This window comes from Trichogramma pretiosum, unplaced genomic scaffold (genome assembly GCF_000599845.2).
Source record: "Trichogramma pretiosum strain Unisexual culture from Peru unplaced genomic scaffold, Tpre_2.0 scaffold141, whole genome shotgun sequence".
Classification (NCBI taxonomy): Eukaryota; Metazoa; Arthropoda; class Insecta; order Hymenoptera; family Trichogrammatidae; genus Trichogramma; species Trichogramma pretiosum.
Genome location: NW_019640924.1, coordinates 234,716 through 254,470, shown reverse-complemented (window position 1 = coordinate 254,470; position 19,755 = coordinate 234,716). Strand labels below are relative to the sequence as shown.

Sequence of the window (19,755 nt, the reverse complement as noted above, 5' to 3'; positions counted from 1 at the left end):
GAAACATCTGAAAAGGCAAATGAAGGACATGTACGAAATGCTTGTGCTACAGCGATGCAAGCTCGAAAGAAAGGTTATTGAAAACGCCTTAGCCATTGCTACGCTACAGCCTAGTGAGCTCGCCTACCAAATACTCGGGGAGAGGGGAGTGATGTCTGTACCGGCGGGAGAAAGCGTACATTTTATTACTTGTTTACGCGTAAGTGTAGAAATACGGAAAACAGAGGACTGCTACAATGAGATACCAGTATTACATGGCAACGAATCGCTATTCCTAGCGCCAAGATCACGCATACTCATTGGACACGGCAAAAAGATCCCATGCGATACGCGCATGCCGCCTATGTTCAAGATAGGAAATATATGGTACAGAATGATGCCCGAGCTAATAGACGCGCCCACTCCCACAATAATCGAACCAGAATCCCAAACTGACTGGAAATACACACCCACCGAGGCCCTCGCTACAGGAGGCGTGTACTCCGAAAAAGACCAGAAAAAATATAGGGACTTAGTAGTATTTCCGTTAGAACGGCCGTCAGTATTGAACCAAGTGGCTATGACCGTAAGCGGTAGGCAATCAAGTAAAGACGGGATCACTATAGCAGGATTTCTCGACGAGGCAATGCTGGAGAAAATAGCAACAAGTACATGGGCCCGGGTATACTCCTCCTTCCTAAACTTCGGCACACTATCGGCAGCCGTGATTGGCCTTATAATGCTACTACGATTAATCAAGCTATGCATAGACGCGACTATTCGATCATACGTACTGTACGAAATATTCGGATTCTCCTTTAAACTACTGGGGGCAATGATGAGCTCCGTAACAGCGCTACTTATACACAAAGACAACAAGAGGGAGAGAAAGGTGGACACCGAAAAAGGAGAAGAAGAAGTCACGCCCACCGCACCCGAGGCACGCATAGAGCGCGCAACTATGTACCCGAACTTGGAACGAGCAAGCGTATAGAGTACGCCTTAAAAACCATGAAGGACCCTCGTCTATGCAATAACCATTTAGGATAAACTATAAATGTAAACATCGTAGATACATAAGGAATAATTAAGTAAATAATGTACGGCGAAAGCGCATCATACCCGTGTATGATAGCATCTCGATACATCGTAAGCGCCAAACACCAAACTGCGGCCGAGAAAATAGAACATAGCTACATAGCGCCGTTACACACGAGTGCAACGCACACGTAAGGAAGCGACACATATACACGACGACCTATCCTACCAGCGCGACTACGTTTAAAACCGGCATAAGATATAGTAGAGCATAGTCATACAGTGCCGCGACGCACAAGCAAGGCGTGTACGCTACGAAAAGAGAAAGTAACATAGCAGGCAGCGGGCCGCTAGGCGGGCAATAGCCCATACACTTACGAATGCAGACGATAGCACGGCCCCGAAAAGTAGGATACTCAAGAAGTAGCGGCGCACGCGGCACGAAAGCGAGCAAATGAATAGAAATAGCTAGAGTATAACAATGTTTAAAACTATACGCCACCACTAACATACCGCTCACATCGATGAATTTACTCTACAACACTCAAACAAAGAGAACAATCTAAAGGGCACCGGAACCCATTGACGTTAATCAAAGGAAAATTCGCACGACAAAACGAGCTTCATGACCCCCCCCCACGCACATAAAAATCACATAACAAAAGAAAATACGCGACTTCGCGATCGCGATCTATTTGCAAAAATCACCATACGAAGAAAACCGAAAAGAGTAGGAAACACAACACGAAAGGGAACCCAGCCGCTTAAGAGAATTTGTTATCAACTACGTAGGAGCAATTTTAGGGAATCAAGCAAATAAATAACAAGTTAACACATTTCTTTTTTTTCTTTTCTCTCTCCGCACACTTTTCATGTACGAACTCACAGCACGCTAACGAGCATAGACTTTACATAAAAACATTTCACGCAAATCTATACACCAACTTAAACCGCGCAAGCATTCCAGCATACACGCGGGCGTAGATCAATGCACACACACTTTCACTTATGAAAACAAAAGACACCTTTTAAATAAACAACACTTTTTTAAATTGAGAAAAAGTTCTTCTGGAATCCTTAACGAGCCCGGCTTCGAAGCGAATCCCTTGTAGACTATGCATGACAGGCGCCGTACACCAATTCGCCCGGCACGTCCACAGGACACATGCATTTCTTGCAAATTGGAACTTCCATGCCGGCCTCTACCTCCCACGTCTCGCCAGCCTCGTTTTCCCACCTTTCAACATGACAGCGCTCATAACCGTCATACGAGTCCTATGAAAAAAAAAAGCAGGAATAAGAAGAGGAAAATTTAAATAGAAAAAAAAAAAATATATATATATATATCTTACGATGACGTTGTAGCCCACAAGGAACTGCAACCGGCCGTCGTGAAGCCTAAACGTCAGTAACTTCCCATTAACGGGGATCTCAGCCAACACCTTATTGAACATCTCCGTATAGCGAGAACTTGCAAGGCCTTGTACGTTGCGCACCGCTCGAACGATCGAGTGTATATGAACTCGCTCTTTGGATATTTTCAAAAGCCAGAAACTGGGATGGTATCATAGGAGCGCACACACACACAGCTCACAAGTTCAAAAAGAGAGGGGGAGAAGAGAAGGAAAACGGATTAAAGCAAATGAGTATAATTGAAAAGAGCACCGCGCAAAAGTCAAAAAATTAAGGGGCAATGGAGGGGAGTATACTGCGTATACAAGTAACGGACAAATTTAGTCTCATAAATTTAATTGAATGATTAGTATAGTATAGTTAGAAAAGGGAAAAAGCGAAAGGCTAAAACTGCAAGCGAACATCGGTAAAAACTGACAACACGCATGAGGGCCGTGAAATCTCGTGATTTATACGCATAAACCGTGAGGATGCATTTCAAGTACGATCGCACGAGTAAGAAAGTGAAAGAGAGCCCAACGCAGTCCACCCGCGGGGCCAGCAAACGGCATTTGCCTATGCTCCTACGTCGCCATGGGCATAGACATGCAACAGACCGATGCGCGCGCGAAGAAGAAGAGACAGGCACGGCGGGCCTCGGCCGCGAGCAACAGCTATAGCATTCTCATACAGCTGGCACAGCAGACGATCACAGTGCGTAATGCGAGCCGACGGTATATAGGCATTTATGCCATCGAAAAATGCGCTCACACGAGAAGATGAACTTTTGTAGGTTTGACCCCCGATATATATACTATTCAAAAAAAAAAAAGAAATACACACGAAGGCCTCGCGATCATAATCCATCGTTAATCATCTTACACAACGCGGTAGCCGGCACTAGGAAGGAAAGCAAAAAAAATTATATAAAATAAAAGACGGTGAACAGTAAAAAGACAACTTTAGAGATCGAATATTAATTTAAACATTCCTTTAATACGTTTAAAAAAAAAAAACAATAGTTAACACAAACTGTACATAAACAATTTCACATACAGAGTATTTTTTTTATCCGCACGAATAATTACACAAACAATAGCACTTTGCACCAACACACACTAACTAACTCCACAAAGTCATATGAGCCTCAGCAACACTATTAGCAGGGAGGCAATAATTGAAGTAATCGGTCGGCGCAAGCATATGAGTATCATACATTGGAGTCAGACGAAGAGAGGGCGGTCTCATAAAACGCGTACGAAGGCAGATAGGGCACATGTACCCCGCAGAATTCACATCGTGACACACGGGCCCCTCGAAAACGGGCGGAGGGTAGAGCACCCTAATGAGCTCCTGTAGTCCGCGTATGAACGGGGCCGCTAGATATGACCACCCGAAGTGAGATACAAGCCGCTCGAACTGCTCAAGCAAACGATACAACGTAACGCGTCTGCGTTCCTCTTCTCCCTACACAAGGAAATAACAAAAGTCAAATAAATTCTTTTAGTAAATGACAAAGAAGGGAAAGGAAATTTTCCTTTCTCTTTGCATTTTATAAGTACAAAAAAAAATATAGCACAAACCTGAGCGAAAGTTAGATACATGTTGTCGAATTGAAGTTTTGCTTGAAAATACGGCGAGCGCGCAAACCCTGTCCCTTTATACAGCACACAAAAACCCCCTTTCCACCAAAAATTAACTCCTACGCGTGAGGGAAGATACCAAAGATTGCGACTTACGGGGAAAGAAAGGTAATAAAAAGCGAATTTAATTAACAATATGACAGACGAACGCTAGACGAATCGGAAGCGAGAAACAGCGCGTAAGCACGTACCACGGCTAGGTCGACGGGAAAGGAGCAGTACGTAGATCCAAAAAAAAAAATATACATAAAACGTCACTCAAAAAAAAAAACATTTCACAGAGACAATTCGCGCTTCTAGACTGACAAATGAGAGCAGCTCGAAGCGCGGATGATAGGATTAAGGAAAAAAAAATCCGAGGGTCCATCGAAGGCATGGGAAAGAAATTATGTACGGTAACATGCATAATAAATTTAATTTGTACGATATTCTGTAAAGAAGAGACGCGCTCTTCTCCTATTTATAAGCGCATAGAATACTCACACGTACGCATAAGGATACATAAAGAATGCGAAGGAAACACTCGCGCACAGTTGTATACAAAATAGAGCGGACATTCAAAAATCAGTGAGCCGCCAAACAGCTGCACGCCGCTAATGAGACTAGGCATTAAGACTCGGCGAACTCATTTGATCAATAGAAATCAAAGATACTGTCATGTCTTCCAACGGAGCACCACCGCCAGCCGAAGCCCCGGAGGATGGAGCCGGTGCCGAGAACATACAGGCACCAATACATTCACCGGACCCGATGGCCGACTGGATGGGGCAGTTAGTCGAAAATCGACATATTTACATCGACGCCGGCCCTTTTCAATTCCAACTCATAATGAGAGGGAACGAAGTGGGGTTCTTCCTCGCCGGACACTTCATCGGCACCCTTTACCGATTCCAGCGCTGCCACGAGAGGGGTTGGGCAAATGGCCCACCCACGTGTTACCACTGCGGTCGGCCCCGCTACGAAGACGGCAATTTGCTCTTCGACCTGTTCGACTGAGCGCGGGCTAAAAGGATGAATACAGGCGAGTCAAGTTTTAAACAAGTAAAATTTTTTTTGTAATAATACTCGCAATATCAGAATGAGCATGAGAACCCGAATCATAATATTGTAATCCGACCTCTCTTTCCTAGTAATGTTAAGTGCCTTAAGCGAAAGTGTTTCCTTTTAAAAATAAGGTTAGTAATAAGCAAAACTTTTTCAATGTTCTACAAAATGATGTAAATGATAAACAAAAAAAAATGCTTTCAATGTTTTAAAAAAGATAATGTTAAACAAAAAAAAAAAAAAAAAAAAACTCTTTTGATCTTTGTACGTAAGGAAATAAGTAAAATTCTCTCGATGTTCTTTTTGACAAAAATAATATTGTAATAAGCGAAAAACACCCCCACGACCCCGCTAGATAGTAAGAAAATTGTAATCGACGACGCCTAAATAAAATAATCCTCGTAGCATAATCTGACTATTATTTAAAAGAAAAAAAAAATGTATACAACCAAGTAGATTAAGAAACAAAAAAAACCGCCACGATCAGGAGCTCGTGATTTGTTAAAGGCGAGGGAGGTGTAATGACCCAGTCACAGGGGTCATAGCATCCCTACGAGTAGATAAAACACCGGGGCAGCAAACAGCCCGGTGCAACACCAAGTCCCGAACGGGCATGCTAGTGTACGGCCGCACATATACACCGCGGCACGAAATTGTATGAACGCGCATACAGATGAGTACAACGAACGTCAGTGCGCGCCTGCACACGTACACCACGGCGCGCACCAATGTAAGTGCGCACACGAACAGAGCCGTGAACGCTAGTGTGCGACTGCACACGTACACCGCAGCGCGCACTGGTGTGAGTGCGCACACGGACAGAGCCGTGAACGCTAGTGTGCGACTGCACACGTACACCGCAGCACGCACTGGTGTGAGTGCGCACACGGACAGAGCCGTGAACGCTAGTGTGCGACGGCACACGTACGCCGCAGCACGCACTGGTGTGAGTGCGCACACGGATAGAGCAGCAAACGTTAGTGTGCGCCCACTCACGTACGCCGCGGTACGCACTGGTGTGAGTGCGCACACGCGTGGAGCGGCAAGAGCTTGTGTGAAGCATAGCTCGCGCTTGCAAGCTACAAGTCGAAATTTATGATGCCTCCGTCGCCAAAAAGGCGATGGGATAACCGGCTCAGGCAGGAAACGGGATGTTGGCAAAAATCAGGTCACAACTTGCGAGCAAAGAAACTAAGGAAACGGCTCAAGCATCCGCTAAAAATCCCAGACACGACGGATGGGAAAAAACGCGCAGCCCGCAAGCTCTAGAGGACACATAAAGTTCACGGTGACCCTAGCTCAAACAAAGAGGGTAAGGCAGCAACAAACAGTATATAAACCGAGACGCAGAGAGTCTCGGGGCCAGTTATCGTTCTCGGTTCAAAGCGTATACATCGACGCTCGTCGGCTCAGTGTTCATTCTCGGTTCGAAGCGTGCACGTCGACGCTCGGTCTTCACGTACATCTTTACTTCTCGAGTCAAAGTTCGCAGTTTACTTGCAAGCCAGCCTGTTGCTCGGCTCCGACGAGATAAAATCAGTGCGAGTTAGTAATACGAAAAGTACGCGAGCCCGTGCACCTGCAACCACCGACGCCGCCCAGCACGCTGACACCGTGCCGGCTTAATCGATACCGAGAACACCCTCATCGACACCGAGGACACCCTCGTCGACGCCGATCTCCTCGACGCCGATCTCGCCGACGCCGATTACCCTCACTGACGCCGCACCAGCCGAGGCCAGACCGTCACGGGCCCGCCCTACAACAGACAGCACACCGACGCCTTCAGCCACCGCACCGATCGTCGCCGCCGAAGAGAACACCGGTACATAGTAAGCAACATTTATGTAACTAGGGTTAAGGTTAAATAAACAGTCTCTTGTGAAATTCTGTGTTATCCTTCCTTCATCTCACCCTACCCCAGAGACAAACGCGAGTAGAGTCGAGTCATTAGCTTTCAGTCAGCTGGCATATTTTATTAATAATAAATAGATGGTGGCAAACTAGCCATCACACTTGTCAAGATGGTTTTGATAATATTTAATCAATATTTAATCAATGATCCTTTAGGTCTCAAAATTTTTATAATTAAATTCTTTTCCACTCAAGTGTAGCAGATTTTTCATTTAGTTATTTTTTAAATCTACTAATCTCCAAATTTTTCATAGACCTATTTCGACGTACAAATTAATGCCCTTTTAGAAAGTCACTGTACTATATTTAAGACGAGAAAGAGAAATGATGTTTCGTTAAGTTAAATCTATCAAGTTCTTGGGTTATTTTGTATTCAATGAATCGATAAACATGATTCTATTATATTCTATTATGTTTCAACATCTAAGTTTGTTCAAAATTTAAATATTTCATAAATATGTCTTATAATATTCTTACTCCTCCAATATTTCTTACAATTTCTTTGAAACAATCTGAGACCGAGCGAGCGTTAGCGAGCGAGGAACGCCGCTAGTGTACATAACGAGCTGTATCCCTCTTTGCAAGACATTAATACATTTTTAAAAATGTTTAAAAGTGAGAATGCAACACGATCGATAAATAACTCTAGTAATCTGAAAGAATTAACCTTATCTCCGGAACAACTGAAAGTTATACAGATTTGTAGAACTCAGATTAATCACATCCAGTCCGACATAGGTGACATCTCCGATCAGATAATTAAACGTGTGATAATACAGGGAAAAGCTGGGTCCGGTAAAAGCACTTTAATCAATGCGATTGTTCAAGAAGTTACCGATGCGCTTGGTTGTGATGCTATAACAGTCGTTGCTCCTACCGGTGCTGCAGCTTTAAACGTAAATGGAAGCACGATTCACTCGTTTTTTAAAATTCCAATTTTTCATAATAAATTTCAACCGTTAAATAGTCACTCACAGCGAAATTTCCAATTGGAGCATAAAGCATTGAAATTCCTCATTATTGATGAAATGTCCATGATAGGTGCTAAAACTTTGGGTGAAATAGAAAGCAGATGTCATGAACTATTTCCATCTTGTGATGAATCATTTGCAGGGTTATATGTATTTATGTTTGGAGATTATAAGCAACTGTCGCCGGTTAAAGATGTTGCATTGTACAATAATACAGTTAATGATGCGATGGCAAGTAAAGGCGCTATTTTATTCAAATCGTTCCAGTTATTTATAGAATTATCTACATCGCATCGTCAAGGAAACGATCTCGTTTTCTCTGAATTATTGGATAATTTGGCTAACGGAGATATTTCTGTAGACGAATATAACATGTTATCACAGCGTAAAATGTCTTCATTGGATGAAAATGAAAAGGAAAGATTTAATGGAGCAATTCATTTAATACCGACAAATGACTTGGTTCGCAAAAAAAATGAATATTCCTTACGTGAGCTGGGTACACCTGTTCTACGCATTAACGCTTTGGTAACTGGAGATGTACATAGGGTAAATGATGATTGTTGTGGTCTTGAACCATCTTTATATTTAGCAATAGGATGTAGGGTCATGCTAACACAAAATATATGGGTTTATGGTGGTTTGGTCAATGGATCAATTGGTACAGTTCGGGCCATTTTATATGAAGAAAATGTATCTCCGCCAACTTTGCCTTCTTACATTTTAATTCACTTTCCCTCGTATCATGGACCATTTATACATAACAATTTATTTCCGATTAAACCAGTAATGCGATCGTATGAAAAACGTGGACAAATATGTACAATCAAACAATTCCCCTTAAAATTGGCATATGCGTGTACCATTCACAAGGCGCAAGGAATGACTTTACCTACGGCTATTATTGATATTGGAGAAAAAGAATTTTCGGCTGGCTTAACATATGTAGCTCTTAGTAGAGTAAGGACGTTGAATGACATGGTATTCTCTAGATTTTATGATAAGAAAAGATTTGACGCTATAGGTAAATCTAGTACAACGAGGAAAAAAATTGATTTTCTATCTACTTTGAGAAAAAAATCACAAGTACGTACTAATTTCTTTTCATTAATATGAAATATGTAGCCTAATAATTATGTTAATACTGATTTTATTTTAGGTTAACGCAATGTAAAGTGTCACTACGACAAGTTCAAAAGATTGTGACAATGAAACATCATGTACACATAGACAATTTTTAAAATGTTGCAATTATGTGTTAGTTAAAATAAATAAAAATTTGCTTCCTCATACATTGATATATTTGTAAGTTGTATAAAGATGATTAAATTCCTTATTTTTATTTCTTTTCAGTGTAGTTCCGCGCTAAGATATAGCTATACAATATAAGCTAATAATTATGTTTATTCATATATTAGTTTATAATTTCTCAAAGAGTGCGACATATTTTTCACGCTCAGCATACTGCAACCGGGGTTGCCGCTAGTAATATTGAGTAACGTTGTATTCGATTATAAGAAGCGGTCCTTATTCGGCGAAGAACACTGTGTTACATCGATAGAATTGTAGTTTTTGTTAAATCGGCAACTTAGGTTCGTAACGTAATCTAAGAAAGCCTTTTTCGGCGTTCTGAGCATCATGAACATAGCGTTATGTGACTTTGGCAGTTCGTTTTATTCTTTATCGGCATGAAATATTCATGCCGATAACGCAAAGCGAGATTTGATTCACTCGCAGGCCGTAAGATCATCAAGGGCACCTCCGCTTTAAGTCACTTCTGTTCTTCACAACACAAAAACAAACGTACAATACTGCAATATTATGGAAAAGTGTAATGCACGGCGAAAGTCTAATTCTTTGTGGATCGAAAATACAACCGACATCAACCAGTATCGTGTATTAATATCTACACAGATTTTTTACAAACAATTATTTCATAACTTTCAAGGGATATTTTCGACGATGAAATTCCAGTTTCCACGTTGCTCAATAATACACAAGGATTTCGACGGCCGAGGTAGCGATCAAATTCTAACACAATTGTAATAAATGTTCCTTCGACAAGGACTTTCTCATATGTTACAGTATCGTTCGCCCTCATCGACTGTAATACGTACGTCTTTCCAACCGAACAGAAGATTGAGACCGAAAAAAACGCCGCAGAAGACATTTATACCAAGATAAACGTGATCCAAACTTCAACTACTGAAAATCCATTGAAACGATGCTACATTGACTTTGCTGAAATAAATTATATCAACAATTTCGCATGTTCGGTAATTGTAAATACGGTTCAGACAGAAGATTAATATTTAAGGACTCGAATGTTGAAAATTGTGACGTACCAAAGTTCTTTTTGTTGACGCGCATATACGAATCCCAGTGCATCGATGAGGTTTTTCCTACAGCGATATTGTAGAATTCGTAGATATCCCAGGAAACATTTATTTTGATCCTAACAAAGCGACATTCTGGATGCTTATCATGCTATTATAATATTGAAAAACGTTATATTCGAATAATAAAAGCGGTACTTATTTGACAAAGAATCCCGTGTTATAACGATAGAATTATGGTTATTGTTAATTCGGCAACTCAGGTTCGTAACGTAATCTAAGGAAGTCTTTTTCGGCGCTTCGAGCTATATGACTAATTTATTATTTATGACTTGTTTGTTATTAACAAGATTACGTATGTGATAAATTTGATCACATTTTTACTTGCAAGGGCAAAGTGATTTTTAATGTTTGAATTGCTCATCAGGGCTAATTTTTTTGCATGCGAAAGTCCGAAAAGGTAAATGGTGAATACTAGAAGTAATATTGTAGAGAGAAAATATATGCATCATTCAAAATTGCCGCGCGGACCGTCACTCGACGCACTGTGCATGGCGTCGCCGCGCCACTGCCGGCCAGTCAGTCGGTTGCGAGAGGCGGCCGTGAACGGACCGCCACGGAGCATCACATTATTACTTTCTTATCAGCTATTATTATCAGTTTTTCTGTAAACCCAAAAGGGTAAATTAATTTGTTCAACTACAAAGAATCAATAAATACTCCATTTCAACTACAAGTCTCGTCTCGTGTGTCGTTATTCAAGCCACACCTCGCTTCGCTACAAACAATTTGGTCCTTCGGAGCCGGATCCTCGAGGCACTGTTGGCAAGATGGCCGACAGGTAAGTTGAATTCTCCTTGTGAGCACGAATGATTACGATCATATTCATATTCATATACACGAATATGAAGCGAGTGCGACGAATAATCTTGGAGAATCGAGGGCACGACGTGCATGCAAGTGTCTCGGGACCTCGGTCGCTTCACGGCCGAGACGCGCTCGATCGACAAAATGGCGTACGATAGGCATGCTCCCGCCTGGTCTGCGACGCTGTCGTTTGCGCGGCAATCGAACGATTGGCAATGAAGCAAGCGCGCGAGAAATCAGCGACGCCGACTCTACCTCAAGCAGGTATCGAGCGAACTTTCGAGATGCGAGTGAGGTTATGTCCGGAGATGCGAGACTATGCGATTAACGGTCGATGGTGAAACGAACGTCTGAGTTCTGAATCTCGTGATTAGACTGTGAGACCATGATGCACGCGAGACGATAAGTGAATGTCGGTGCTCCCCTTCAACATGGCGTCGAGCTGTCTCTCATCCGTGATGATCTTTGTTCGCAGATTGATGCGTCACGAGGCTCAGGCTGAATTTGCCGAAATCATCAACGAGTTGTGCGACACTATAAAAAATCAGCCCCGATCAGATTGGACGCTCGGTCGGATCCGCGCACGAGGCGAACTATTAGAAGAGTATTGGTCGGACTTCCAACGAAACCATATCGAGTTGCCGACGGATGACCCCGAGCATCGAGGATTAGGCAGGAATGTCTACGCCAGTGTTCAAGCGGCATATATCGAGGCGAAGAGTATCCTGTACGACGCCCAGGCCGGCTTTGAGACATTGGAGCAGCGTCAGTCTGATGCTGCTGCTGCTCGTCGAGATTGGCCTGTCTCAACACAGTCACGTTCACGCCTGCCGCAGATCCACGTGCCTGAGTTCTCGGGCCGCCGCGAGGACTGGGAGTCTTTTCGTGACCTGTTTTTGGCTCTGGTTCACACCGACGAAACGCTGAGCAACGTAGAGCGTCTGTATTACCTCAAGACGCTGGTAAAAGGCGAGGCTAGCTCGGCCCTCAGCGCTTTAAAATTGACCGACGACAGCTACGCGACAGCGTGGAGCCTACTGGAGGGCAGATTCGAAAACCGAAGACTCCTTGTCCAGGATCATCTCAGCGCTCTGCGTTCGCTCAAACCCATCCGTGAAGACTCGGTCAAAGCACTTCAGCATCTCATGGACACTCTGGGCCATCAGTCGACGCATGGGACGACTGGTTTGTATCGATCGCAGCGTCGTGCATGGACGGGTCGACACGAAAGACCTGGGAGGCTGAGCTGGAGCGCCTTGACGCAGCTGATCAACCAGGCTCGTCTAGAAAGGGAGATCATCTGGCCTCTTTCGCAGCGCTCACTGACTTTCTCGGCAGCCGCTGCAGGATGGCGGCTGCTTGTTCCTCGAGCACCTTCTCAACTAGCAAGCCTCCAGCTCCGACAGGGGCTGACCGATCAGCACGTGCGTATGTCACAAGTCACCCGACCTCTCGAGACTGCCCTCAGTGTCATGGAGATCATTACATCGGCCACTGCACGGACTTTGCAACGTTGGAGCCGCACGAGAGACGAGCTCGAGTAGCTCGATACCGGCTTTGTTTCAACTGCTTACGGCCTGGCCACACCGCTCGTACGTGTCCATCTCAGTCTACGTGCCAGATCTGCCATGCCGGACACCACACCTTGCTACATGACAGCCCTTCGAAGCGCCCAGGATCATCACAAGACAACGGCGTCCCGTCGAAGCATCAACGTACAACGCTCGCCACCTTCGAGGTCCCTGCGACAAGCACTGAGAACACCCACGGGGCTAACTCTGAGGTCGATATGTCATCCTGACTAGCGGTCTTGCCGACCGCTTTTGTAAGCGTCGGCAGCTCTCTCGGAGGACCAACAGCGGTGCGAGCGATCTTGGACGCTTGCTCTGAAATTACAATCATGTCCATGAGGGTGGCAAAGCGGATCGGCGCTCCTCTCAACTCTGCCAATATCGACATACGAGCTATCGGCGGCGGGATCGCCAATCGGGCTCGACAAACGGCGACTATCTTCATCTACCCGGACGGACAGCCTAGTCCGGTGACGTGCACCTCAGTGTGCGTGAGACATCTTGGCATCTCGACTCCGCCTTCGGCTTTTCCCACGACTGCCGATGCTCCATGGAACTCTGAGAGGCTCGCCGATGCCTACTACAACGAGCCTGGCCCGATCGAGTTGCTCATCGGTGCTAACGTGCTGCCGGCATTGCTGCGCCCGGGACTCCTCAGCCACGGCGACTTGGCTGCTCAGAACACCGCTTTTGGCTGGACGGTCTTTGGTCGACAACGCACGCGCGGCTCTCGTGAGGCTGCTACTTGCCTCTCTTGTCTACAGGATGAGGAGACCCCCAAGTGGCACGCGCAACTTATTGCACTGCTCCAACGCTTTTGGGAGTTGGAGGACGTTCCACCTGCGCAGCGATCATCACCGACCGACAGACACTGTGAACAGATGTTCGCCCAGCATCAGCGAGATAACACCGGTCGCTATGTAGTGCGGCTTCCTGTGAAGCCTGATGCAGCCAGAACGTTGGGAACTAGCGAAGCGTCGGCTCGTGCAACGCTGCGCAATTTGCATCGCCGCATGAATCGTCAACCGGAATTTGCCGAAGAGTATCGCCTCTTCATGGACACGTATGAACAGATGGGTCACATGAGGAGACTCCAGCCATCTGAGATCGATGCACCTGAGAGCCATTCAAACTACATACCGCATCACGGCATATGGCAGCAGGGAAACGACGGTCCGAAGCTTCGTGTCGTGTTCGACGCCTCCAGGCCCACTTCTACTGGAGTGAGCTTGAACGACGTACTTTGTCGGGGACCAAAGCTCCAGCGTGACATTTGGACGGTGCTACTCCGTTGGCGAACTTACAAATTTGCTTTCTGTGCTGATATACGCATGATGTTTCGACAAATCTGCGTCGACGAGCGCGACGTCGACCTGCAACGCATACTTTGGGCTCCCCACAGCGAAGATCCTGTGCAGCACTTCCAGCTCCGCACGGTGACATACGGCACGTCTTGTGCTCCGTATCTGTCATTGCGCACGCTTCAACAGCTTTGTGACGACGAAGGTGACAAATATCCTCGAGCGAAGATATCGGCAATGCGTGACCGATACGTCGACGATGTACTGTCGGGAGATGACAACATTGAAGGTGCTCGGGAACTTCGAGATCAGCTAATTCAACTCATGGCGGCGGGTGGATTCCCACTGCGCAAATGGGTTGCCAATCATCCAGCGCTGCTCGAGGACCTGAACATCGAAGAGCGCCTTCGTCCGGCTTGGATCACCTTTACCAAGGATGAACCAGTAAAAGAGCTAGGCGTACGTTGGAGACCTCAAGATGACGCTATCAGCCTGAGCTTTCGTGCAAGCAACACTCGACGGTTAAGCAAGCGAGAGGTGCTGTCAGAGTTGGCCGCACTGTTCGACCCGTGTGGGTGGATCGCCCCGACGACCTTGTTGGCGAAAATGCTTGTACAAGACCTGTGGAGAGCAAGATTAGATTGGGACGAAGAGCTGCCAAGCTCTATGGCTCGTCGATGGCTGGACCTCCGTCAGAGCTTCGAAAGCGTAAGCAGTATGTTGGTGCCTCGCTGGATCGGGTCAACGTCGAATGTCGCAGGCTTGACCATCCATGTTTTCGCCGATGCGAGCCGACGCGCGATGGCTGCTGTAGCTTACTCGCGAGTCGATCGCGGATCTCAGGAGGCCGTCGTTCGCCTGCTTGTGGCCAAGACCAAACTCAGTCCCATCCGGAGCTTGTGTCCTTCATCCACGCCAGCGCCCCGCATGACTATCCCGCGTTTGGAACTTCGCGCTGCCCTGATCGCAGCGAGGTTGCTGCGAACGATCTGCGACGAGCTCGGGATTTCCATTCATCTTTGTTGTGCGTGGTCCGACTCTCGCATTGCCCTTCACTGGATGGAGTCAACCGAGTCAACAGGCAACTCAGTCGTGGACAGTTATGTACAGCAGATCCAGGAGCTTGTACCTTGTGGCATATGGCGACATGTGCCCTCGAGCGAGAATCCAGCGGACGTAGCTTCGAGAGGGGTCGATTTGGACAAGCTCGCCGCACAGCAATGGTGGTTCGGTGGTCCGCCCTGGCTGGCAAAATCGTCTTCGGCCTGGCCTGCATCAAGAGACGAACGTGATCAACCGCTAGTTCAGCCTGTGAGCGCCCAATGTCTCCAACTTGGGGCCACAGATTGCTTTGAGAGGAGCTTGCCGTCGCTCTTTTCTGACCTGAACAGGTTACTCCGCTTCATGGTCCGACTACGACGCTGGGTACGGTTGAAGCTCAAACGCCAGCCTGCAGTAGCCGTTTTGCAGCCGATGACTCCGATTGAGTTGAACGAAGTTTTTGAGGCTTGCGTCAAGGAGAGTCAAAGCCAAACCTTTTCAAGAGAGCTTGAGCTTTTGTCGACAAACAAACCTGTGCCTCTGAAGGGGCCGTTGTCGTCACTCGACCCATTCTTGTGTCCTCAGGGCATCCTTCGCGTTGGCGGGCGGCTCCAACATGCCATGCTGTCGTTGAGCCAGCGACATCCACCGATTTTGGAAGCTTCTTCACCGCTGGCCAATCTCGTTGTTGGATGGGCTCACGTGCGAGCGATGCACGGCGGATTTCGTGCTACCCAGGGCCACGTATGCCAGCGCGCTTGGCTGATTGGTGGAAGTCGACAGATTCGGCGTCACATACGGGACTGCGTCACATGCATTGTCAGCAGAGCACAACCGATGCATCAACTCATGGCGCCTCTCCCGCCTGAGCGAGTCACGGCGAGCCCGCGAGCCTTCTACCGTACGGGCCTCGACTACGCAGGCCCGTTCGCCATTCTACCTTCCTGATATACGCCAACGACACGAGACTCCTGCGTGCGTATCCCCACTCCGCCACTTGGCCGCTGCCGGCTCGCGCGCCGACCGGCCAGCGGTATAAAAGACAGCGCCGATTCGATTCGGCACGCAGTTCCACTCCTGGACTTTCCGGAGTCGGATCTCGCTCGCCCGCGAGAGCTTGGCCTAGGGAACGTTAATAAACCTGAGTTAAACACATATACTCAATCTTATTATTTCTCGCTCCTTTCCAAGCCTCCTTCCCACTTCTTGCGCTGGGAAGCTTCACTAGCGACCGCTAGGTGGCGCAGCGCCGGCACCCACAAGCTACTTATCCCCGCCAGGGCTTAAGTATCGGCCACTTCGAGCCTCGATCTTCCCCACTCAGCGAGTGTGGCCTGGACTTTCCGGCCACAACTGACCAGCAAGGCCAAGACAAATTCATCGCAGAGTCACCGCAGCCAAGTTTACGAGCTCAACGGCGTTTCCAACCTTCTGTTGCAGAGTTGACTACGGAACGACATCAGATCTCGGCTACCACTCAATCCACACCGATCGACAACTAAACAATTTGGAGCTTGTACACGCCAACTCGGCCTCGGTCCTTTTCAGGACCATCTCACGTAGGATTTCGAAAGACTTCGAACTTTTGCTAAAGATCGAGGCTAACCGACTTAGCAGTGGCAGAGTGTAAACTCCTAAACTCTTTTCGGTTTCCAGCCTTTTCAAGGTCACCGTTCGAAAGCTGACGAACTTTTGTAAAGTTCAATTCAAACCGTCTTGGCAGTAACAAGAGTGTAAACTCTTAAAACTCCTTTCGATTACTAGCCTTCTCAGGGCTACTGTTCGAAAGCAAACGAACTTCTGTAAAAGTTCAAGTCAAACCGTCTTGACAGTAACAAGAGTGTAAACTCTTAAAACTCCTTCGGTTTTTAGCCTTCTCAGGGCTACCGTTCATAGGCAAACGAACTTAATCAAAATTCGACGTCCGCGCATAACATTCCAAGGGCAAGGGAAGAAGAGCTGTCAAGACCTGGGTAGCTGTGTTTGTCTGCCTGACCACGAAGGCCATCCACTTGGAGGCAGTTGGCGATCTGTCGACCGAAAGCTTGTTCGACGCACTCACGCGCTTCAGCGGGAGACGAGGCCTGCCCGCCGAGATCTGGAGCGACAACGCCACGCACTTCCATCGCGCCGACCTGGAGTTGAGAGAGGCTCTCAACAGCGGAAGTATTCAGTGGACGCAGATTTCTGATCGACTCGCAGCCAACGGCATCTTGTGGAGGTTCATCCCCCCTCGAGCTCCGCACTTCGGAGGGCTCTGGGAGGCGGCAGTTCGGTCTTTCAAAACACATCTGAAGCGCACTCTAGGACCACGACGCCTTATCTATGAGGAGTTTTGCACCGTCCTGATCGGCATCGAAGCGGTGCTGAACAGTCGACCCCTTGGCCCAGTTACAGGCGATCCAGACGACTTGACGGTACTGACACCCGGCCACTTCTTGGTGGGCGGCCCACTGATGACCGTGCCTCAACCCGAACCCGCCACCGATCGTCTCGACTCATTGACCCATTGGGCGCTCAGCAGTGGTTCGCACTGCTCACGGCATCTACACTCGCCCCATTGTTCGCCTGGTGTCACTTCCGATTCGAGCGCAGTCTGCAGAAGCTGAGGAGTCGCCTTCACCGGAAGCTTAACGGCGGGCGGCGCTGCACAGTCCGTTGGAAATCGTTCAGGGAACGAGGCGGGCGGTGTAGAGAGAAAATATATGCATCATTCAAAATTTCCGCGCGGACCGTCACTCGACGCACTGTGCATGGCGTCGCCGCGCCACTGCCGGCCAGTCAGTCGGTTGCGAGAGGCGGCCGTGAACGGACCGCCACGGAGCATCACATTATTACTTTCTTATCAGCTATTATTATCAGTTTTTCTGTAAACCCAAAAGGGTAAATTAATTTGTTCAACTACAAAGAATCAATAAATACTCCATTTCAACTACAAGTCTCGTCTCGTGTGTCGTTATTCAAGCCACACCTCGCTTCGCTACAAACAAATATCTAGATGCCTCTTAAAATATTTTGGATCAAGTTCAAAACAGTCACATTGCACTTGCAACTTAATAATTATGTTCATCATCGCAATGCCTTTTTTATAATAATTTGCTTTCTAATTAACACTAATTATTTTGTAACAAGTGTGCAAAGCAGTTGACTCATCCAGGAATTGTTTTCACCCGAGCGAGGGTGCAAAGACTCCTGAATGAGTCATTTGCTTCGCACATTTGTTACAAAATATACTAAAAAAGTAAAAGTGAACAAGTACGTGACTAGCAAAGAATGATGTCAAAAAAATTCCAAGGGCTTTTGATTAGATCTCTGCCACTAGGTGGCGTCTATGACCCACCGTAGTACCCGCATGCGAGCGAGCTTATAAGCCAGCCTGCTCCCGCGGTGTAATAATTTAATTTAAACCCAAAGACGTTTTCTAGGCTTTTTAAAATTATTAAAAGCTGCTATAATTGCGTCATCCTTTGATTTTGCACTTCTATCAATCTACACCCTTATTTTAATTATGCTTCGAATTTAACTTTCCAAATAAAAATTTGCTTGGGTTTTGTTCACCTTTTTATTGTATCGTGCATTTTTATAAAAACTATTTTTTCTTAAATTGTTTAATAGTTATGGCAAAAATATATGAAAAATACATAATTATTACGTCGATTTCACAATGCGTTGCTTGTAATTGTTATCGATATGTTTTACTAAAAAATGTTGTTTGAATAAATAATGATTGCATACTAAAACTATTGCTGTACTTTTATATGGCAAAAAATAATGTTTACATTAATCATTAAAATTCAACTCGAATAGGATTTGTTGCCCCCGCATCTTTCGTTCTCACAATAAATTCAAAATAATAAAATCTCCCGCGTGAAATACTTTTTTGATGTATTTTGAGTGTAGGGGTTTTCGACACATTGTTTTGGTATCCTTGAGAATGTTTACGCCTGAGCAATTGTAGTTCATTCTTACCTTGGTATGCTCGAGAGTGGACGCATCACACGAGTATCACACGGTATCACGCGAGTGATTTTCAAATAAATCTTTGTGAAGAAGAAAGCTGAAAGTTCAACAATAAGTTGCCATTTCCACAATTGTGTAAGTACCTACATCTTGTTATTTATGTAAAATTAAAAGTTTAATGAAAAAGAAAAAGTTAAGGCATATTTATTTTTTGATTGATTGCAAGATAATAAACTTCGAGTAGTGTAACAATAGAATAGTAGAATAACAATTATACTAACGAGTCAATTAATCAATCAATAATAGTGAAAAATCGTTTTTCTCGCAAATGGTATTTTGTCGTCAGTAAAAATGTCGCATACTTCTGTCTCACGTTTATACAGTAACACATAGTGCAGGTTTCGACTCGTTGCCTCATAATATCTTTGTTGACATTTTTGGTCGCAAGCTAGGAGTCGGCAAGTTGTTTACGTTTTTGGAGGCCAGCGACTGCTATGCGTCTCGCTGTATAGCGTTATTTCTGTGAAATCACATACTCAGTTAAACGATTCGTACTATCTTGCCTACTCTAATATTTTTATTATTTTTTAACTTTTTGTAAAAACTAACTTATTATTCCTTTTCATACCGTGAACTTTTTACGATAATTAACTCATAGTTACTGTGACACTACGAGCACCGACGAAGAACAGCTGATG

The 19,755-nt window shown here is 45.8% G+C and overlaps 1 protein-coding gene across 1 annotated transcript; it reads left to right on the top strand.

The window, feature by feature from the left end:
- Window positions 1-7,615: 7,615 nt before the first annotated feature.
- Window positions 7,616-9,145, top strand: LOC106649721 (ATP-dependent DNA helicase PIF1-like). Its single transcript, XM_014367309.2, has 3 exons — window positions 7,616-7,906; window positions 7,988-9,005; window positions 9,141-9,145. Exons 1-3 carry the CDS (start codon window positions 7,616-7,618, stop codon window positions 9,143-9,145), a joined length of 1,314 nt encoding a protein of 437 aa, XP_014222795.1.
- The last annotated feature ends 10,610 nt before the right edge of the window (window positions 9,146-19,755 follow it).

What these genes read in the sequence shown, in the direction of transcription:
- LOC106649721 (XM_014367309.2), top strand. Translation starts at nt 7,616, where the DNA reads ATGTTTAAAAGTGAGAATGCAACACGATCGATAAATAACTCTAGTAAT. An exon ending in CCGGTGCTGCAGCTTTAAAC is followed by an intron (nt 7,907 to 7,987) that starts GTAAATGGAAGC and finishes AGTCACTCACAG; the next exon opens with CGAAATTTCCAATTGGAGCA.